Source organism: Uloborus diversus, unplaced genomic scaffold (genome assembly GCF_026930045.1).
Source record: "Uloborus diversus isolate 005 unplaced genomic scaffold, Udiv.v.3.1 scaffold_11, whole genome shotgun sequence".
NCBI classification, from domain to species: Eukaryota; Metazoa; Arthropoda; class Arachnida; order Araneae; family Uloboridae; genus Uloborus; species Uloborus diversus.
Genome location: NW_026557765.1, coordinates 4,211,525 through 4,235,396, shown reverse-complemented (window position 1 = coordinate 4,235,396; position 23,872 = coordinate 4,211,525). Strand labels below are relative to the sequence as shown.

At 36.1% G+C, this 23,872-nt stretch overlaps 1 protein-coding gene across 1 annotated transcript in view; it reads right to left on the bottom strand.

Moving 5' to 3' along the window:
• The window catches only part of LOC129232162 (cyclin-dependent kinase 14-like), a 162,774-nt gene that overhangs the window by 99,539 nt on the left and 39,363 nt on the right, over nt 1–23,872 (bottom strand). Inside the window, exon 3 of the mRNA XM_054866403.1 lies at nt 1,923–1,969. Coding sequence (XP_054722378.1) covers nt 1,923–1,969 — 47 coding nt within the window. The remainder of the gene's footprint in view (nt 1–1,922; nt 1,970–23,872) is intronic.

The following is a 23,872-nucleotide window of genomic DNA, read 5'->3' as shown; positions in this document are numbered from 1 at the left end:
TTTTTTATAATAAGACATGCTGCGTAATAGGAAAAGATCGCATCTTTTTTTTTATCATCCCGTCTTGGTGCAGATGAGGAATCTTAAAGGATTCATGGTAAGAAGCTCAGAAGAGTAAAACATGTGCTTAAATGATAAAAGAGCGCTTGTTTGCCCAATACTAGCTGGATCAGAAAATTACCGCCAAGTCTCTTTCTTCTTTACTACTATACTGCCGTGAAAAGATAAGTGGCAGTATCTGCGGAAATGAATTTTTGAGCTATTTGTAGAAACCCATTTTGGATTCCATACTAACAGTAGTGAAACGTTGGAGGTTGACGTTCTTTTCGTGTTTCATTTTCAGCGGAGGTCAAGTAAGCAAGCCTGTGCAAAAAAAGTTAAAGTACAATAGACGACAGAAAAAAAAAAGAAATTAATTTGAATTCTGAAATTTTGAATTCATGTTATGTGTTTCGCAATCACGAGTTGCGACAGGACCCTACTCATTGGAGTTATTGTTTCTAGAAACGGCTCCTGTACCCTGCAACTCCTCCTAGGCGGTTACGTGTGTTTTGTTATGTGTGTGCGTAGACCTGTGTGTACCCTCGTAGGCGTGTGTGTATGTGTGTGAAGGCGTCTGTGGGTGTGCGATCGTGCATGTGGTGTAGGACATGGACGCCACCGACACGGAGAAGCGGGTTCCGGGCAGTGCTCAGGACCAGAGCAGCCGCGCCTGCAGAGGACGGTGGACGGTGGTGCTGCAGAAGCCCCTGGTCCAAGCTGAAAAAGGCACGGACATCAAAGACGGTCAAGTGAGAACAATAAGCAATCGTGATTGCTCAAAAATATGCAGATATAGTCTTTTAGGCAGTATGCCTCAGTGGTTATACCTAAGCTGCAAGGTGAGAAGTGCGTGATCCAAAATGGACGACGTGCTAACTCAGCCTGCCGCGCTGTCATATGATGCGCGTCAAAGTTTAGATAGCCCAAAATCGGCCACTGTAATGCATCTCTGGATATGGAAAAGATCTCCCGAGGGAAGTGTATGAGTGAAATGGAACGGAATCCATCCATCCATTTCGCAAAGTGCCGACCAAACGCAGCAGCATTCATTCTCTAGCGCCAAATGACCCTAAAATCGATTCCAAATGGAAAACAGGAGAATTTTTCATGGTGTCATGGCCCCCACTGCTTCTTCGGAGAAAGAAACCGAACACATGTATGTCATTGCCGGTGGATGGAAGTAACTTGAGATCACCTGGGATTCTAATACACTCGATTTTCAATATTGCGGAATACATGCCATGGCATTTTTCAAAACAGGGGGCGGGAAGGGGGGGGGATGTTTTGATTTAGAAAATCGGAAATGTCTTCTTTGGGAGGTACTTTGTCTTGCTGGTGCACTGAGTAGGAGTCCCTGTCGTGTTCTAAAGAGGAGTTTTCTTCTTGTAATACTTATCAAACATAATGCAGCACTTAGAAAAAAGTCACTGTTCAACTGATTCTGAGGAGAGGGTATTTTGAAACCAAGTAAAAAGCTTTGTTTTTAAATTTATATAAAAATTTCAAACGGAAATGTTTCGTTTCGATCTCAAATTCCACACTCTGATACATCTCGTGCTATATTGTGCGTTTGCGTACTAAAGCACTCAAAGTGTTTTCAAAATGCCTTTAATTAAAAAAAAAAAAATACACATCGACAGAAATTCGTAAGTTGTGTATAGAGTTCAAATAGAAACTAAAAAATGTGTCGCTATATTCTATCAAAATGAATCTTTTGCACTGCATTAAATTTAATGTAAAACATTTCGGGAGAAATCCATCAAATATTTTGTATTACACTTTAAAGTTCTATGTTATTTAAAATCTCGTATATAGCTATTGAAGTTTCACTTCAATAGATAAGGGTTTTCTATAGTAGATTTGGTATGTAAATGTCTTACCTCATTATCCTGGCCGAATTCAGGAATCATTTCTTCTTTGGATATAGCTGAAAACAAAACAGAGTAACGTTAGGGCAATGTTATTACTAGTTGAATTGAGCAGAAAAGTTTAGAACAAACCTCTTAGATTTTTAAAGTTTAAGCTAGATTTGTAGGAGGAATATCTGAAAAGTAGAAGAATATAAATACTGTCAAGAAATATTTCAAAATAGAAAATGATTATAGCTGTTTCAAACACAATGGATCATAAGGTTTCGACGTGTAACTAAAAATTGTATTTTTTGAAATTAGAGCTAAGTCAAATTCAAGCCTACATTTTTGACTGCAGGGAACTGCATTTTTTACTACTCTTTGAGGTAAGCAGAATCAAAACTTAAAGAGTTGACTCGAAATATTGACTTGTTGTTGAAACCTTGAACAAACCAAAAATGATGTGGTCCCGCAAACCTAACATCGTGAGAATTCACTCTGCAAATGATAATGTATCTGACATCGTCTTCAAATCCAATTTCTTTGACTTAATTCGTGACACACCATGACTTGGTTCGGAATCAGAAGGACATGGGTCCAAACTGTGGCCCTAAAATTTCTGCTTTGAGGGACGATGAGGTGAGATAGTTAGTTTGAGGTGAGATGGTTGTCGTGACACCTTTTTAAAATATCATAGAATAAATCGATAAGAGTGTTTTTGGTTTTTTCCCATTTAATGAGCTGAGCATCTATTCGTGGAAGTCCTTCAGGATGGCAGCCTTCCACCAGGAAAAAAACCCTTAACAAAATAAATTTTGACAGGCACAATGTAATCCATATTAGCTCCTGGGTTAAACACAATTTTTTTTCTTTTCATAAAGCAAAAATTTTTCTTTCTTATCCCTGCAATGCAGTTCCTTAAAGCCTGTCAATATTCGTTCCTGAACTGTTTAGAATTAAGAGTGAACAGCTCTTCAAAATGTACTTCAATTTTGATTCATCTGAATTATTTGGAACTTATTTCAACGAGATCGATGTCTTTTAAATCTTCTTCCTTAAAATCCTTAACACTAAATAAATTGTGAACATGAAACTTCTCAAACCATTAAAATGTGTTATACTGGACGTCTGCGTCCATCCAGAAGTAGCATCTCATTTCGAGAAATGCATTGAATATATTGTGAATGTGTTGCCAAAATCCTGTACATAAATACGCAAAGGAAAAAGACATTCGGGTAATTTGGGACTAAAGTTGAGGCACTCTTTCTTTAACCCTACTGGAAATAAGTATAGTTTCGCTATGTCTAATCATACATCAGGATAGCTTTAATTTGAATACGTACAAATACATTCTGCACAACACACACACAAATATATATATATATATATATATATATATATATATATATTATATATATATATTATATATATATATATATATATATATTATATATATATTATATATATATTATATATATATATATATATATATATATATATATATATATATATATATATATATATATATATATATATATATATTATATATGTATTATATATATATATATATATATATATATATTTATGAACACGTATATAAGCAGATAGTAAAGGCGAAGGTAAGAAAGTGGTCTACAGAAAAACGCATTGGAAAAGTTTTTCATGAGGACGAATACAGTGGCTCCCAAAAGTGTTCGTACACCTTGAAATTTTGTAGCGAAACCAAAATAACGCAAAACTGAATTCGAATATGAAAACAAATTTTTTTTTCACACCAATCTTATGCCATTCCGAATAAAACACAATAGTTTTTTTCAAAATATTTCCAGATTTTATTTTTGAAATTTGTCAAAAAACGATGAAACAGAGAAAAAATACGCCACAAAAGTCATCGTACACTGAAATATTTTCGAATTAATTCATGATTAAAATTATCATATGTGGTTTTCTTATTATTTTTGCATTGTAATGACACTGTAAAAACATTTGCCTTTAATTTTTTGTTTATTTATTCCCTAATATTCTGCTTATTATTTTAAAATGGCAGGTATGCGTAGAAAACAACAAACACGATTCGAAATTTGAATTTTTTCCCTCACTGTAGCCATAAATTGGTTTGAAATGTCTCTAAATTAGTTAATTTATACCATTCTATAGTGAAGTGCTTGACAAAATGCTTTAAAGACAAGAATCGGATCAAAAACAAGGTAAGAAAAGGTCAACTGACAAAGTTAACAAAGCGTGATCGGAGGTTTACAGTTAAAAAAAATTACGAAAAATAAACATTTGAGCGCTGAAAAAGTTTCTGCAGAATTGAATAAAACATTTTACGTTTAATTTTCACCTAAAATTGTTCGCCAAGTTCTCTGATTAGCTAGATTAGAGGGGACCTCTTCCCGCAGAAATTTTCTTGTTCGTGCGAAAAACAGTAATCTTACGCTTTCCGTCGTAAAATCAATGATAAATAAGCTTAAAAAGTTTTGGAATAACTTCTTACTTACAGATGAAAATACAATTCAATATTTTGGGTTTAATTGTTGTATAATTGTCAATAGAAAAAAAAAGAGGAATTTAATCCTAAGAACTTAGCTGGATCAGTTAACCAGGACGGTGAAGGTGTTCTTGTGTGAGGGTGCATAACAGCACCAGGACTTGTAAATTTGGAATTTTTTGATGAAATAATGAATCATGCTGTTCATTTAAATATTTCAAAAAACAATTTCAAACTATTAGCCCGAAATTTGGAAATCGGAAACAACTTTGTTTTTTATCAAAATAACAATAAGAAGTACACGTTGGCATTTGGTGCCGCCAAAATTGTCCTTAAACTGAGAAATATCTCCTCAATCGCTAGATTTAAACTTAATGGAACATATTTGGAGATATCTGGTGGCTAGATTATGAAAATACACCATTGAAACGAAAAGCGAACTAGAAACAGTAAGGCTTGAAGTGCGGCTGAACACTTACTCAGAAAATTCACCAAAAAAAGAAAGAAAAAACAATGAAATCTATTCCCAGACGTTTAAAAGCTGCTGTTGATACTGCATGATATTCTACTAAATAAAAATTTTGTAAAAAGTTAGATTATTTACTAATTTTTTGACATTTTTTCAAAGTGTACGAAGACTTTTGAGAGATAAAATTTCCGGCACTTTTTAGTTTTTGATTTTTAAAAAATTTAAGTTTTAATGTTTTATTAAAAATTGTCGTGTAGTTTTGTTAAAAATAGATCATAAATCTTATAATTAAATACCTATTCCGAAATATTAATTCTAACCAATGCATAGGGGCCTATTTCATTGAAAGTCGTAGGTGTACGAACACTTTTGGGAGCCACTGTAGCTAGTTTGGGATCAGTTCCAGCTTGTTTTAAAAAAGAAAAAAAGGACATACAAGCAAAAAGGTTTTCTAAAATGTCGAAGTTCAAATAGGAAAAAAAAAAAAAAAAAAAACCTCGCCTGTCGTATTTGCCACGACTCATATACACTCCTGTTTGTGAAAATTGCAACACTACGAAGGACTTCCGCGAGAGAGCTGAAAATTGCAGGAAATGTAAAGTAGGGCATGATATGCAAATGATTAGAATTGCAGACCGGTAGCGCATGCGTATGCTGAGCAGCGCCCTCTGAACGACGGATCGAGCCGAATATAAATAGACGGCTGTAGTGAGGCGTGTATGATTATCGGTAGTTATATGCTAGAGTAAACGTTAACTGAATCTTTACTATGCCTCTTCGACGAAAGAAAGTGAAATTTGAGCAAAGTTCGGAGTTTGAACGGTGCAGAATCGTCGGCCTTCGTGAAGCTGGATGTCTTGTCGTGCAGTAGCCGCTCGTGTGCAGCGTAACAGCAGCACAATCATGCGTGTTTGGAAGCTGTGGACGGAAGAGGGCGGGACAGTTCGGATATCCAAGTGTGGACCCCGAAATGTGACGTCAGCTCGCGATGACAGACACCTGGTTCGTATGGCGCTGACGGACCGCACAGCTTCTTCAAGACAATTGGCAGCACAGTGGTCAACAGCTACAGGTGTTTCATTGTGTTCTTCATCAATTCGGAGACGTCTGCTGCAGCGTGGGCTGCGCGCAAGGATTCCTTTATATAGGATTCCTTTCACGCAAAACCATCGCCACCTGCGGCTACAATGGGCCAATGTGCATAGGAGCTGGCGTGCTGATTGGCAGCAGGTCTCTTTTCTGACGAATCCCGCTTCAATTTTGGGCACCATGATGGCCGAATTTGTGTCAGGCGCTATGCCGATGAGCGGCACATTGCGGAGTGCATTATCGAACGCCACAGTGGACGAACACCCGGAATTATGGTCTGGGGTGCCATAGCATATCATGGACGATCACAATTGCTACGAATTGTGGGCAATTTGAACAGTACCCGATTCATAAACGAAGTTTTACAGCCCCAAGCAATTCCTTTCCTGCAAGGATTGCCAGGGGCTGTATTCCAGCAGGATAATGCTCGTCCACATGTCGCCAGAACTGTCAAATCCTACCTAGATTCGCAGCAGGTACAGCTTCTTCCTTGCCCTGCATATTCCCCGGATATGTCACTGTTTGAACATGTGTGGGATTTCGTTGGGCGGCGTCTCGCTCGTGATCCTCGTCCTGTTGCTTCGACAGACGAACTTTGGTTGCGCATGCAAACAATATGGAATACTCTTTCGCAGGCAGATATTCAAACTTTGTTTCACTCCATGCCGAGTCGCGTAGCAGCTCTTATTGCGGCGCGTGGTGGCCACACAAAATACTAATTTCTATCTCTTTTTGTTGTTTGTTTGGTTTGAAAATGTAATCATTTATTTGTACCATTACCCCTCAACTGTGCATTAAATTTCACTCATCTATGATGCTTCCTTCATTGTGTTGCAATTTTCACTAACAGGAGTGTAAATACACCTCTAGTGCAGTTAGACACTCTCCTGTGTGTGTATGCGTGGGGGGGGGGAGGGGGGCAAAAGAATCCCAACATCAGTGGCGTCACTACGGGAGCAACCGTCTGGAGGTAACACCCTACGTGGAATTGCAAGTTTTTGAAAAATATGACGCTAAAGTCTATTTTTAAGACTAAAAATTTGACAATTTTTTGGGGGTCACCTTCCAAAATCCCCTTTTTTCGACATCCCATCATGGAGTGAATACTATACTTACGAGAACGTTCATATTGTCAATACTTTGACTGAAAATCGTATGGGTTTCATGCTCACATAGTATTTTAAATTTTTTTTTTTTTTTTTTTTGCTTCTTTCTTTTACGTTTTTGCTTCTTGTGTGTGTGGGGGGGGGGGGGCGGGGATGACGCCACAAATTACCACCCCGGGTATCACCCATGCTAGGTACGTCACTGCCTACATGCATGTATATTAAAATACTGGGATTGGCAATATAGCTTAAAACCATACATTCTGGGGTAGGGGTCTGCTCGCTATTCTTCTAATATACAGGATGGTTACAAAATAACGTGAGGTGTTCAGAACCCTCTAGCAAGTGACGTATTGGTCGAAATATTTCAAAATTTCATGAGCATACACAGTAGACCATGGAATTTCGATTTCTGGGGGGGGGGGGGGGGGGGGGGGGGGGGGGAGGGGAAAGCACCCAAAAAATCCCCACGAGGGGAAATTTTGGCATTGAAAAGATGTATTACTGTGACTATTGAAGGATTAAATGCTAACTGATAAAATATGCATCAATTTTATTGACAAAATATGATTTTTACCAACAAATGAGGTTCAATATGTCCAACATCGAGATTTTCCAGGTACTGCATACAATACACAATATTTTCCACACCTCTGGGGGGGGGGGATTAATATCCCCTACCTGTAACATTTTTCTAGTTTTGAAAGTCGAGATATCCGGAACATGTCGCAGATACACACACAACACTGTTAAGAAATCCTCATGGTCAAAAATCACAAGGTGAAAGATTGGGCGACCACGGTCTCCATACCGTAGGAAATGCATGACTAATAAAGCTGCTATGAAAGAAATGTTGCTGCCATACATTCAAGTACCTAAAGCCCAACATGGGGTGGTGCAACATCTTACATGAATATTATTCAGAAAGAAATCCTTGCTGCCGTGCCGAAATTTCTTCCTGACGACTTTTAGTAAAATTCTTCTCTTGTTACAAATTGAATTTTCTTTTTGGTTTTATTGAATTTCATTTGTAAGCAACAATTATTTGTAACAAAAAACTTGATGTGTGCTGCACTTTTTGGCCTTTAGTTCTTCAGTATTCGCAAGTAATACACTTATGCAGCGCCCAAATTCCCCCTGGTGATGACTTTTGGTACTGTTTTTTATTGTAGAAATCGAAATCCCATGGTCTGCTATGTACGCTCATGAAATTTGGCAATGTTTCGCCCAATACTTCACTTGCTCTGAACACCTCACGTGATTTTATAACCACCCTGTATATCAAAATAATGATACGCATATTTGATATTTTAAACTTTTACCCCTTTGGACCTGTCTCGTAAGACTTCGATGCCACATTTCTTCCTTTGATAGTTCCAACAACATAAATTTACATGTATTCACAGGTTTCTCATTGTCATTTTTATTTATGTATAATTTCACTACCAGATAAGCATTCCTGGTTTTTGGCAATGTGTTTAATTACAAAAAAAAAAAAACCCTTCAATAATCAACGAATTGCACTTGCGGAGTTATGGATGGCTACAATTCTTACCTTCACTTTTTACATTTTTTTACCTATCTATCTCTCCCTCTCTTTATTTCTCTTTGTCTATTTATCGTTCGTTTGGAAGAAGAGTGCCACAATACGAAATTTATAATTTCTTTTTTTATCGCTTAAAGGCCTTCAAATGACAATATCTTCTTTGGAAAATGATAACAGATTTTTTGTTCTAATATTAACCATTGGAGAGCACAGGAAACTTACTGTCCTTAATGCAAACTGCCCGAAGAGTTCAACTTCAAACGCTTCTCCTGTAAAATTTCATTTCTTGGTATTGTAGCACTCTTTTTCCAAATGACCGATATACACATATGTATGTGTGTGTGTGTGTCTAGTGGTGGCTCATGGGAGGGGTTAGAGGGGGCCGGGCCCCCTAACTTTTTTCAGACAATAATTTATACCTTTTTATTTATTTTCCTTTTTTTTTGTGCGTACGCGTTTGAAATAAAAAAGAAGTGGGTTGTACCGTATTTTTCTGCGTATAATCCGAGAATTATCTGTTAAAAAAGCTTAAAACTAATGAGGTGCGGATTATACGCTGCCGCGGATTATCTGTGTGTGTGTTCCCTCCCCCCTCAACACCAACGCATTAAAAATCAATATTTACAGCAGGATTCACCAAGACCATTAACCTGCCTGTATGTTGTTTATTTTACATGGCTTGAATGTTCTTCTTACGTGATTCATACTATGTAAAATAAACAACATGCAGTAAAGGAAGAAGCCTTCATTTGCACGAGATTAGACCGTTTGCTCCTTTCTTGCCTCTTTATCTTCAAGTAATTAGCGTACTATAATGACAAGTTAGAGAAGAAATGATTATTTTTTAGAATATTTTTTTATATTAGTTTTGAATATACCTTAAAAGTTATTACTTCTTTACGTTTTTAATTTAGTTGCTAAAATGTATGTAAAATCAAACTTCATTTTTTTACATGATTATACGTGGATGTTATTATTTATGAAAAAGTTAAGTGGAACAGTCTCTAAACCCTTCTTCATAATATCATCTAGTACTGTGCTTAAGTTTTTAGGACTCCAATTTTGAAAAAAATCCAGAAGAGAGCTCCAGAACCCCTTCCTGAAAAAAATCTTCTAAGCTTGTCTATAATTGCGATTTTGGAACTGCAATTTTGAAAAATTTTAGGGAGGAGGAGGAATTGATTTTGTTTTATTTTTCAAAAAACGAAAAAAAAGAAGAAAAAAAAAACGGTTGAGGAGAGCTTTATCCCTTATCCTAAGGTCAACAAATATGACGTGTAACCGCGTTTTAAGGCTTCAATTTCTACAAATTTCCGCGCAGTCCCCTGTACCGTTCTTTCCCCAAATATCACCAAAGACCGTCTAAAATTGCGTTTTTCGAACAACAAGTTTCAAAATTGAGAGATTTGATAATCAAATCAAATCAATCAAAATTATGAGATTTTTTTTCCCTATACTATGCCATTTCCCCCCTTTTCCGCTTAAAAATCATTTTCTAGTTGCGCCACTATTGTGTGTTGTGTTGTATGTACGTGTGTGCATATATCGTTACAAGATTATTTTTTTAATTCAAAAAATATCTTCCCGTTGTTACACAGAAACTATTACTTGTTTTAAATTACTGCTCACGTAGTTTTAAAGAAAATATGACAAGCTATCGACAATTTGAAAAAAATAAAAATAAGTTCGATATTTTTTTTTCTTTGTCTGCATAAAAATTCTGAATTTGACCCAAGGGCGCCGGCAGATTCATATGCAGAAGGGTACACCCGCGAGTTAAATCACTAAGAATTTTTTTCAACTAGCTTTTTAATTTATTTATTTTTAGTTTTTTTAAATTTAGTTTATCTCTTTTAATTTTATATATATTTAAAGCGAATTCTGAGATGTATTTTAAGAAAGTTTAAATATTAAAATAATATTTTAAAAATATATACCTTTTTTTTCAAAAACCGGGGGGGGGGGGAGTTTACCCATGATCTGGCCTTCTCACTACTTCAAGGCACGAACCGCCACTGTGTGTGTGTATATATATGTGTGTGTGTATCTATGAATGTGTGTTTTCTATTTTGATCTCCAGGTAGATTTGTCTGTGGCTTGATCGATTCCATCGAAGCGTAACCGCAGTTGCCATATATTTTTTGGGAATTAATTGCATCGTAGGAGAAGGAATGATGCATCGATGAGTCACGACTCCAGCTCTGTCCAGGTAAACGTCTCCGTCGTCGCCAACCTGGCGTCTTTTAGGTAGATTAATGTTTCCAGGATGGAAACGGCAATCAGGGACTAGCCAGCCGGCAAGGCGCCTCTATAAATAGCAGTTACGTCATCCGCGCATTGATTTCTTCAAGATTTTACGTGCGCTATCCGTTTTTGCTCCTCCAAACTTTTTAATAATTTAATCTGGATAGTCTATCGGGCTTCCTCTTTCCTTTTTTTTTTTTTAAAGAGATTCGTGCAGAGTAGTGTTTTTATTGTTCTTTTTATTTTATGAGACTCTTTTTAGTTATATTTATTAATACCGTTTTATTTCTCAGATGTTACTTATTTATTTATTCAGCTCGATTTATTTATTCATTAAACTTTCTTTTTCAATTTTATTTATTAGTTTAGCTTTTTTTTATGCTTAGTATTTTGAACCAACTTTAATCATTATATAAACAATAAGATTTGACATGCATAGTAGCCAAGGGATAAAAATTAGAACGATTTAATATTAATAAGCAGAAGGATGGATTAAAGAAACGAATATAAGTGGGCATGAAGGGGGAGAAAAAGCAGAAGCCTTTTTGCAAGCAATATATCATGCATAATATATTTATGCATTATTCACGCTGAAGGGCCGTACCTTACTGCTGAAAATTAGCTTTTTCGTTCGCATAAGCATATCTCTGATCTCCCTCAGTAATTACCAGGGGACCCAACGAATAATGTAATAATCAAAAATAATAATCTTTATCTTTACTAATAATAAAGCTGAAAGTCTCTCTGTCTGGATGTCCGGAGGATGTCTGGATGTCAGGATCTCTGTGACGCGCATTAGCGCCTAGACCGTTCGGCCGATTTTCATGAAATTTGGCACAAAATTGATTTGTAGCATGGGGGTGTGCACCTCGAAGCGATTTTTCGAAAATTCGATGTGGTTCTTTTTCTGCTCCAATTTTAAGAACAAAACTATCATAAGATGGACGAGTAAATTACGAAATTATCGTAACGTTGAACCGTAACATGGGCACAAGCCAATTGGCGAGATACGAAATTATCATAACGTGGAACTGTAACGTGGGTACAAGCCAATTGGCGAGAAAATTCACCATACATTATTTGTAAATATACAGGAGAACCAAAAGACCTTTTAATTTTTCTATTACAGGCAAAGCCTTGCGGGTGCCACTAGTACTTTATAATAAGATAGGTAGCAATTGATAGAACATATTGAGGCATTCTGGAACGCAACAATGTTCTGTCCTCATTCCCTGGTTATTAAAATATGAGTACTAGTTAAAGTCTGCCGAAATTTTAAGAAAGGAATCAAGTTCAGAGACTTGGTGGAAAATGGAAGATATCCCACGATTTCCCCGTCTGCATATGGTCGGAGATGCATCTGCAAAACGTGTGAAAGATATTTTCCATACTCACCGAAGAATTTCGGCAGACTTTTAGATCTCGTATTTTGAGAACGAGGATACGAAGGTAAATAATTCATCTTTCTATAAACATGTTTTACTTCGTTCTTTCATTTGCTATTTATTTAGATATTTTTTATTTTTACACTATGGTGACCTGGTAAGGCATAACAAAAAAAGGGTGATTTTGGAATTTCCATATAGATATGTAGCGTAATTCATTATGCGCCATGTAAAAGATCCACCGAGTTATCGTTTGGCTTGAAGTGCTTTTGGCAAAATTAAATTCCTAGTGCAGTTTTGCGTTGAATAGAACCAAGGTGCCTCCATCTACAGGGAAAACTGGGCGTCAAAATTCTCGCGGTAAAAATCTCGTGGTAGATTCCCTTAAATGGCATCGAGCCGTATTTCGTGTATTTTTTCCCGAAGCATTTTACAGTTTTAAAAGTAACTGTACTTTGTACCTAAAGTTAAGCCAGAAAATTCAAATGCTGCTCACTCATCGATAAGAGATACAGTTATCCAACCGAGATTTGCGTTCTATTGATATACTCACGATCACGAATCAGGGACTTGTATCTTCCCAGGCGACCCTTGCAGGGGTCAGTGGCCAATTGTCCATGCAATTGGTCAATCGATGCGCTTCCAGTTGCCTTGGTCACAGCGAAATAACGCAAGGTGCAGTTTTTTTTCCTACATCGCTTGAGCTTACTCCTCGTACCGGCTGCTGAATAGCTCTTATTATTAAAGGGAATGAGAGGGCTGGAGCCCTGTTCTCTGGATTCCAGTTCCTCTCTTATTCTAAATGATTCTGCTGGGGATAACCACGGGGTCAGGCGGGAGCATTATCAGTGGTTGGAGAAGATCTCTTTTGCTCCGGGATGAGAGGTAATGACGGTGTATGCCGGATGGATGGTCTAGGTTTCGGTTAGAGTTAATGGAATTTTAGGATTGCTAGATAGAAAAATATATCAAGTGAACGGGTGGAATAAGTGCATATTCGATTCGAAAAAATATTTGTTACGATCAAGTTGTACTCTTCCGTTGTAGTGGTAAGGCTAATGCGTACCTCTGTGAATATATGGGGTAGACCTGTTAGGGCCTTAATGAATTTCTGTCCTTCTTTATGCTAACAGATAACAATGCCAAAAAAAATTTTACGTTTTAAATTTTGTTCAAGAGCACCAAGCAAAAGACAATTAAAAAAAAAAAAATTGCCGGAAAATTACGAAATGTTTTTCAATGTTCTTCGTTGGAACAATTTATTATTATTTTTAGTTTTTATTTAGTGTTTTATAATAGTTATTCAGTTTAATTTAGTAAACCATTTTAGTTGTTAATGGAAATGCAAACAATAGTAACTTGCAGTAATTATTATTGTTGGAACAAATTCTCCCTACCAGCTAACCAAAGGTAGCGGTTTCATTTATAATGACAAATTCATTCCTTATAGAACTTTTGGAGAAATTTAATCGTAGTGTTTTATTTTCTTTGATAATTATCTCATTCATTTTAACACTGGGCTTCATGTTGTCTGGGTGCTAACCTCCAATTTTACTATTTAATCTTTGTTCCTCTCCTTACTTCCTTTCATGACTACATACAAAGGCTCACTTTTTTGCATTAAAAAAGGGTTGCTCGTAGCCCCGAAACACGTGTCAGCAATCAATTATTTATTTGTGCTGCAGTAACGTTGTGTTTACTACAGTTACAGCGTCTTTATTTCACTTCACTTTTGAGCGCGGTAAAAGTAGTTTTATCAATTAAATACACTACAGCCAGTTAAGACAGTCCACATTTTGTAACCATAATTGCATGTAAGTTAAATTCGCAGTTGCTGTGTTGTCAGCATTACTCTCTTAAAACAAATACTCTTCAAAGAACTGCAAAAGCTCTTTCACTGTTAAAATCCTAGTGCTGAGACCGCACTACTTCCGTTTGTGTTTATTAAATAATATATGCTTTTTAATAACTCAAAAGGAATGGGTGCGTGCACCCCAGGGCCAGTTCTACGATTTTTCCGAGCCCAGGAGACAACTTGAAACTGCCACCCTTACCCATTTACCTTCTAGCTTTTACACAGAAGTTCAGCTAAGAAAAATAATAGTTTAAAAAACTAAAAAACACACTCTTTAGTAGCAAAATGAACTAAAAAGTTAAAAATAATCTTTCGATGACAAGTATATAAAGTAATTGACCAAACACTTAATTTTACTGTAATAGAAAAAAAGCGTGAGGGCCTGCCTATTTACATTTTTACATGGATAACAAGTGGAAGAAATTTAATACAACTGATAAGAAGCCCCCCCCCCCACGCTTTTTTTTATTACAGTAAAATTAACTGTTCGGTCAATTACTTTATATACTTGTCATCCAAAGATTATTTTTAACTTTTTAGTTCATTTTGCTACTAAAGCGTGTTTTTTTAGTTTTTTAAACTATTATTTTATTTTTTACTTTTTAGTTCATTTTGCTACAAAAGCGTGTTTTTTTTAGCTTTTCAAACTATTATTTTATTTATTTCTTTTTCGCATCCTTGTGTGAGTTCCCATTCGTCGTCTGCTAAACGTAAGCATTTCGGTCTGAGGTTGCATTCCAAATTTTAAATGAATCCAATCACAACAAGTGAGCGAAAATTGAGTTGCAAGATTATAAATTTAATTTCGGTGCAGACGGGATTATAACGCACGCCCAATGATTCCTGGAGGTGGACGTCAGCGAAGACCCGCGCCTTAGACCGCTCGGCTACGAACGCTCATAAAGTGGTGGAGTGTACTAACAGTAATAAGGCACTAGCTCTTAGTCCAAGGGAGAGTTACTCACAAACATACAAGTAAAGCTAATAAAAGCATGTGAAAAACAGGCTAAGTTTGCCGTCCCCCACAAGTTGCCATCCGAGCCAAGAGCCTCGACCTACTCCCCTTTAGATCCGGCAATGGTGTACTCATGTACGCATATTAGAAGTACTGTTTCTTAAATCAATATTTTAAAATTGATTGTTCATTTTTTTTAACGAATTCTAAGACTCATCCCAGCTTTTATAAAGTATGGTTACTGTAAATACTGGCACTTTCGAATTTAGAGCAATTTGATGCTTAAACTGGCAGATAATTGCAACAATAAAAACCACATAGAACGTGTCCAAACAAAGACAATACAAAAGTAACTAAAGATGAACAGAGAAATATTTTAGATTACTTATACTTAATCAGTTATTTGCGAACTGAAGCAGGAAATTCATAGCAGAGCTATCGATTACGGTTAACATTGGTTCAATAGGGGATTTCGCCAAATCTCTACATAGTATAAAATGAAGTCTCCAAAAAGCGTCTGTGTGTTTGAACTCGCAAAACTCGAGAACTACCAGGCCGATCTCGCTGAAATTTTCACAGTTTGTTCCTTTAAGTCCTGAGAAGGTTTGCAGACCAGTTCGAAAAAAATTCAATGAATAGTTCTTTTTTCATTCCAATCTAGGCCCAATTTTTACAAAAATTCCCGAATATGGGGGTGAAAAATTACTCGCAAATAGTAACATTATATATCGTTGGAAAGGGAAGAATTTTCCGCGTTAAGCAATTTGTTCCAATGCTCTAACTTAATTGCGGCGAGAGTTTTTTACGTTTTTAGCACGAATTTTTTTAGGCTTAGCTGAAATTTAGGCACTACTTTCTTCATTAAATAAATCAATAAAAAGTGAAGGAATTGTCCCACAGCTTTCTTTTTGACGCCATTGGAAAAAGCGACCTTTTTTACTAAAGATCTAACTCGACCTATGGTCGCAAAAATAAGCTTTTATCTCGAAAGGAAAAAAAGTTACAAGCCTTTTTAAATCAAGTTTAAGAAATCTCGATTTCATTCAAATTGTGAACCATTTTCTTTCGCATTTTAATTCCTTAAGCTTATTTTATTTTGTTTCCATGGCTACGCATTTTAAATCCATCTTTCTCGATTTGATTTCTTAAAAGTATTTTAATAGCTGTCGTCATTGTTTGGAAGGGAAATCATGATGTTTTTCTTATTCATATTTTACGCCTGGTTGTTGAATATACGTCACTTGACACAATTTTTATTTTCAAGGTGGACCGGGCAAAGCCGGGCGACGCAGCTAGTACTACATAAGAGGCAATAGATTCAGTGTCTTTTTAGCGTAAATAATTGGCATCGAAAGACTAAGTGATGCGTCGCAAGTGGTAGCCAACATCTTCTTCTATTCCGACATAACTTTTGTTTGCATTGATATTATTGACTTGCCACAAAATAACCGAGAAAAAAGATTTTGGAATATCCAATTGCAAAAAAAAAAAAAAAAAAAACAGGTGCTATATTTTAAACTGTAATTACAGTAAAAAAAAATTTCCTGAGTGTAATACTTCCTTTGCTTCGTGCAAGGAAGCTAGAACAAATCAATGAAATATTCAAATTAAAAATGAGACAAGAAAGAAAAATCTTTCTTAGTGGGTTCGTTTTGCTACAAATTGTCAAACTTTTTATTATTGAACTACAGTAAACTCCCGATAATCCGCGGAATCGGGTGGCCTGGTAACCGCGGATAAGCGAAAATCGCGGATAATCCGAATAATAGTTAAAAAACGATACTGCTGTATACAATGGCTAAAAAATATGAATAACACTCACACATACATTTAAATTTTTGCTATAAACATTTCTACATTCCATCTACTAACATTGAATGCCAAAAATATACATATGTAAAAGCTAAAAACCAACAATAACACAATCACAAGTTTAAAAAACATTTAATGACCGTTAAAAAAATAATGAAAAGACCCGCGGATAATCCGAGCCGCGGATAAACCGACCTCCAATAACCGGGAGTTTACTGTATTTCCGATTCGTTGCGCTATACGTTAAAAGAGAGAGAAAGAGAGAAAGATAAATCTATTTTAGTGTTTTTTGTATGACAAATTAACGACTTTTTTACTATTGCAAAAAAAAAGGATTTCCGATTCCTTGCGTGATGAAAAAAATATATAGTAATTTTCACAGAAAAATACATCAATTAAAACTTTCATGATAAATAGGAAAATATTTTCACGTGAACCGTTCTGCTTATTTATGGTCTCAAACAAAAGAAAATCTGTCAATTTCGAAACTAATTATTTCTATTATCTAAATACTCGGCCAAACTAACTCCTCAAAACCTAATGAACAATCGAAAAGGAAGAAAAAAGTCTTAAAACAAAAGACTTTTTCCAGCATAAAAAATGCAATTAAAACCCGAATGTCAATCACAAAACCTTTATAATGTAATTACTAAAAAAAGAATTTTTCGTTTTTTTTCTGATATGAATTACGTTCATTAAAAGAGAAAGACAAAGAAAATCCTCTTATAATTTGCCTACGGGATGAAGGTTTATTTATTTTTTATGGTTTGTGCTCTCGTTTTTAATTAAGACATTTTTTTCGTCATTTAGATATTTTCACATTGAAGGTATTTCGCTGTAATCTACAAATATGTGCGTTTTTTTTTTTTTTTTTGTTGAAGATAATAGGATCACAGAGTGTTGAAAAAAATATCAATGAGGAAAATCTAGGGCTGCGAAGTCGGAGGGAAAATTACTGACTCCAGCTATGACTTCTGGAATTTTAGAGCCTTAGACTCCGACTGCTTTACCCAAAAATCAGGACGATTTCGACTCTGATCTTTTTACTTCAAAATCAGAACGACTTCGACTCCGGTATTTTAACTCCAAAATCAGAACGACTCCCACTCCGGGAAGTTTAGAGCCTTCGACTCCGATTCCTTTACCCCAAAATTAGTCCGACTCTACAAGCACTGGTAGAGTTGCAGACATTGAGAGAAAACTATCGACTATGACACCGACTCTAGAAATGTTAAATCTTCTAATCCCGACTCCAACTCCTTCACTCCAAATCTGTCCGACTCCGGGAGTATTAGAGCTTTCGACTCCGGCTCTTTTGCCTCAAAATTAGTCCGTCTTCGACTCCAACTCAGACTCCGCAAGCACTCGTACAGTTGCAGACCTTGAGGGAAAATGATGAACTCCAACTCTCTTGGAATTTTAAATCTTCCACTTCCAACTCCTTTACCCCAAAATTAACCCGACTCCGAGAATCCCTTACCCCAAAATTAGTTAGACTCCGACCCCGCAATCACTGGTACAGTTGCAGATCTTGAGAGAATATGACTGGCTATGACTCCGAGTTTTAGAATTTTGAATTTTTGACTCCTGACTGATTCCTTAATCAGTGGGACTCCGACTCTGATTCCTTTGTCCTAAAATCAGTCAGACTCCGACTCCGTTCCCTGAGAAAATCAATCATATATGGACTCTGGCTGAGACAGAATCGACAAAGACTAAATAATATTCTTATTCAGGAAGTTTTCTTGTTCACAAAGAATCATTTTTGTCTATCCCTTTTTCGAAAGCTTTCTAATATTTCCGGTTACTAGTTTTTCAGCTTGCAGTTTATTTATCATTTATGGTTGTTCATAGTTAACAAACACCGACGCATAAAACTTTTCGCTGCTTTTCTGCATGCTCTTTTAAGTTTGAAAAAAATTTATCTATGAAAATTATTTAATAAGAAACATTAGATTTGCAATCTTCTTTACTAATAATGAAGCTGAAAGTTTTTCTGTCCGGATCTCTCTCTCTCTCTCTGTGTGTCAAGATCTCTGTGACGCGCATAAGCACCTAGACCGTTCTGCCGATTTTGATGAAATTTGGCTCAAAGTTAGTTTGTAGCATGGGGGTGCGCACCTCGAAGCGATTTTTCGAAAATTCGATGTGGTTATTTTTCTATTCCAATTTTAAGAACAAAATTCTCATAAGATGGATGAGTAAATTACGAAATTATCATAACGTGGAACTGTAACATGGGCACAAGCCAATTGGCGAGAAAATTCACCATTTTACCGAGCAAATCACCATAACGTGGACGAGCAAATTACCATAACATGGGCAAGCAAATGAACATAGCAAATTGCCGAGAAATTCATTATCCATTATTTGTAAATATACGGGCGAACCAAAAGACCTTTTTAATTTTCTATGATGGGCAAAGCCGTGCGGATACCACTTGTTATGTAATAAAAAAATTTACTTCTACTGATGTACGCTCTAAAAGATTTTGGCTCATATAGAACTACATAAGAATTTATTGTGTTTTGGGTTTAAAATTTTCCAATTAAACAAACATTAGTAGTTGGAATTTATTTAAATACAAGTGGTACCCGCACGGCTTTGCCCACAGTTGAAAATAAAAGGTCATTCGGTTCACCTGTATATTTTCAAATAATGGATGACGAATTTATCGCCAATTGATTATGTTCATTCACTCTCCCTTTACATGCCATGATAATTTTGGAATTCACTCGTCCATCTTATGATAATTTTGCTCCGGAAAATGTTCTTAAAACAATGTACAAATGCAAATTGTTTGATTATTTTTCTCCGATTTGTAGCAAAAAAGTTTTTAAAATTATGTCTTACATTCGAAGTTTGATGAAGTATTAAGAAGTTATGGCGTACCCACCAAAAACACTCAAGAGAAAGAATGTTTGCAATACAAAAAGCAGGGAACAGTTTTGCCAACTCATTTTATAAAATAAAAAGGAGAAAAGTAATTTTATAAACTTACCATCATTGCACCATTAGGCATTCCAGTTTCTCTTGAAGTCAAGTATATTATAAACGCTGTTCATCCGTGTTAGAACCTTTTCTTATGCCGCGCAATCAGATCAGCATTCTAGTTTTTTTTTTCATTGTAAATTTTTCCAGTAAAATAGGATTCTATGGTAAAAATACTGGCTACAACAAAGAGCAGCACCTTTTTCTGTATTTGTTTTTAAAAATCCGTGTGGTAAAAAGTTAACACACATTGCTCAAAGTTACCTCGACTGTACTTATTATTTCAGTTTCTGTCCAGTTTTGGGACTCCTAATTGCCCAGTCAACGCAAATGCATCGACCATGTTTCGTTCCCCATCCAATGCATATGAACAAATTTCGTTCTTTAAAAGTTTTGAATTCACGTGTGAATGCTCCCCCCCCCCTTTTTAATACTTGTTTCAAAATGAAGCAATAATTAGACAATGCAAACCTAGCTATTAAGAAGATTGATGAGGTTTTTACATGGTAGCCAATCAGCAGGCTCCAAACTTTTGTACTGTCTCTAGCAAAGTAAAGGTTGTTCATATGCGTCCAGGATACTGTACCAGAGTGGATTATCTGCGTGAGAAAGTGTCAAGGTTTGGATACTCATCTATGAAATCAAGAATAAATCTATTTACATGGTAGCCAGTCAGCAAGCTCCAAATTTTTAAATGGTATCTAGCAAAGTAAAGGTTGTTTATATGCGTTCTAGGTACTGTACTGCCGTGGGCCTGAAAAGGGCAATAACTGAATTTTTATTTTTTTATTTTTTTTGCCTTTTTGTCATCTATTGCACATTAGCTTTATTGTACAAGCTTGCTTAATTGGTTTCCGCTGAAAAAAAAAGGCGCGAAAAAAATGTGTAATTCCAACACTTCAATACACAGTGTCAGTATTGAATCCAAAACGCGTAACTTCAAATATCTCGAAAACTCAATTATCCAGATACTGCCGTATACCTGCCCACGGAAGTATACCAGAGTGGATTATCTGCGTGAAAAATTATCAAGGAGCTTGGATACTCATCTATGAAATCAGGCATAAATCTATTCTCTGCGTCCCGGAAATGAATCCAAATCGAAGACGGGACCAGTGGCAGAACAAATGAGGGGAGAGGACGTCCTTAACTGTCCGGAAACGGACCCGATTAATAGCGCAGTGCGTAATCTCGGACACGGAATTCGCCTTTGTTCTGCGGCACCAATATTTCTCGGGCCTGTCTTCCCGCCTTCCTCTTCTTCCCCAATTTCTGAGGATTACTTTCCGATGGAGTTTTCTTGTAAGCGGAATGAGTTAGTTTCATTGTGCAGCGTATTAAGAGAACACACATTGCGGCCTACCTCAGCCTTAGCATGAGTGTTAAGAGGTGACTTGTTAACTAAGTAATATTGCGCACATATAAGTGCAAATTTTAATTTTTTGGTTTTATGCTGGTATTGCAGTGATAACATGTTTTAAATGAACTACAGTACAGCCTCGTTTATGTGGACTAACTGGGACAAAAGACAATCCGGATAAATCGGAGTAATTTGGGTTTTGAGCAAAACAAAATCTTAAATATGCAGACATACCTTTTATTGCAGTAAAAGCCAGTAATTTATATTTGAACTAGTAGTACCCACACAGCTTTGCCCGTAAGAGAAATTAAGAGGTCTTTTGGTTCGCCTGTATATTTACAAATAATGTATGGTGAATTTTCTCGCCAATTGGCTTGTACCCATGTTACAGTTCCACGTTATGATAATTTCGTATCTCGCCAATTGGCTTGTGCCCATGTTACGGTTCCACGTTATGATAATTTCGTAATTTACTAGTCCATCTTATGATAATTTTGTTCTTAAAATTGGAATAGAAAAAGAACCACGTCGAATTTTCGAAAAATTGCTTCGAGGTGCCCACCCCCACGCTACAAACTAACTTTTTGCCAAATTTCATGAAAATCGGCCGAACGGTCTAGCGCGTCACAGAGATCCAGACATGGAGACTTTCTTTATTAGTAAGTTATTATTAGTAAATAAAAGTATTATTAGTAAAGAAAAGGAACCAACTTCATTTCAAAAATTCAAAATGTTATCCCTACAATACCGGTATAAAATCAAAATTTGAAAATTTCTATCAATGGCGGTATTGAGCTGGTAGTACAATTGATAGATTTTGAGCTAAATTGTCATTTTCGTAGCAATAAATTATGTGAGTTACATTTGCATCACTGTATATTTTTTAGTATGTTTGATTGCAAAAGAAATTGGAGGTTGTTCAATGCTGAATTCTGTTGGCAATGTTATAATAACAGTTACCTACTTTTTATTTTAGTTTTGCAACAAAAAGTAGAAAGAATAAGATAACTGTGCTAACGTACTGCTTGACGTGCCCAAATAACGTAAGCTCAGAAGTCAAAGTAAACCCATTTTGTTTTGCCAAAACTCGGCGTTAAATAGACAGTTAGAAAATGCATTCTCCATTGGAGAAAAATGTCTTAGATTATTGTTTTCTATTTTCGTCCGGATTTGGTAGTCATTCTCAATTTTCTGCCGGAAGACATGAAATTCTGATTATACTCTTAATCAAATTTATTTAATTTGGGATTCAAAGAAAAGGGAACGCAAGTAGCACAAAGCTGGGGCATACGGTACGCTCTACAGGGAAGAAAAAGGAGGAAAATAATCAATGAGAAGGGAAATGCTTTTGTAGAAGCATAGAGAAAAAGAGAAAACCAAAAAGCAACGAAAAGAAAAGAGAAGCAACAGGTAGAGAATATAGAGCAAAACATGAGTGCGGAAGAGCAGTTAGTACACAATGTAAAGAAGCCTTAGTGACACTTTGGCTGAAAAAAAAATCCTGACTTTTGTAAGTATGGTTGTTCACTGGTTAAACATGCTTATTTACTGGTTTTCTGCACCACTTTTGGTTTAAAAAACCAAACAACCTGAAGCGAAATAAAAAAAAAAATGTTCAAGATTTTTTTTGTGATTACATATTCTAACAGTAGCAATGCTTTTACTATAATGGGCCTGTTTTAATAATATTATGAATTTCCGCAAATGAAATTAAGCTTAAGAGTTTATTTACTACTAAGTCTATACCCCAGGAAAAACTGATCTCCCGAGTCAGAAATAACGCTGATTAATACGAACGGTAAAGGTAAAATGTTACCAGTTCCACAAATCTTACTTCTTAACACCAAGCGCTTTAAAAAAACCCCGGCAAAATATATGCGAAATCTCAATCTTATTTATCGGTCGTAACCGAATCTACTCCTCCTTAAAATGAGACTCTATAGCCAAAAATAATGTCATCAGAACGAAATATGAAGGTAAAATGGAACATTCAGCGTAGTGTATCGGAGCCGGGAGAGGTTCGCCAGAGTCCCTCCCAATTCCCTGCTCGCTATCATTGTCGTCTGTTTATTATTTCACAGATGGACGATTATGGCCCTCACCTCTGTGATAGTGTAAATCTCTTCCGTTGATGTTCCTCGCAGAAGGGGTAAACGGCACTCATGAATCTACTCAAAATGGAAGTGGAGATGCCGTCACGCATATTTCTTTCGCACATTATGTTACGTGTTTGGTTTGCTTTTGGTGAAGGAAGGCCTGTTCGTTTTGGAATCAATTTCGTCTGATTTATTGATTGGCGAAGTTTCTGGAAAATACAAAATATCTCTTTTGACCTTTGCATTTTGTATTCAGACTTTCATTTGTGTCAGTCAGTTCGTCTGAATGTATCTATCCAGCGTGGAAAAACTTTTAGGTTATTTAAATGGCAATACTACTGTTGTCCAAGCAATTTGGTACATTATACCCTGTTAATTTATGCGGAAGTGCTCTGTTATGTTCTGATTCTAGCGTATGTTTGTAATATAAACTTTGATTTCGTTTATGTTTTTGCTTTAAAACTGTTACGCGTTTAATGTTGGTTTCACGCATCTGTTCTCACCGCGTGGCAGAAGTTTTGGAAAAAGTTTTGTGACACTCAGAGTCCGATTAATCCCAGGCGAATGTAAACCACATCTTA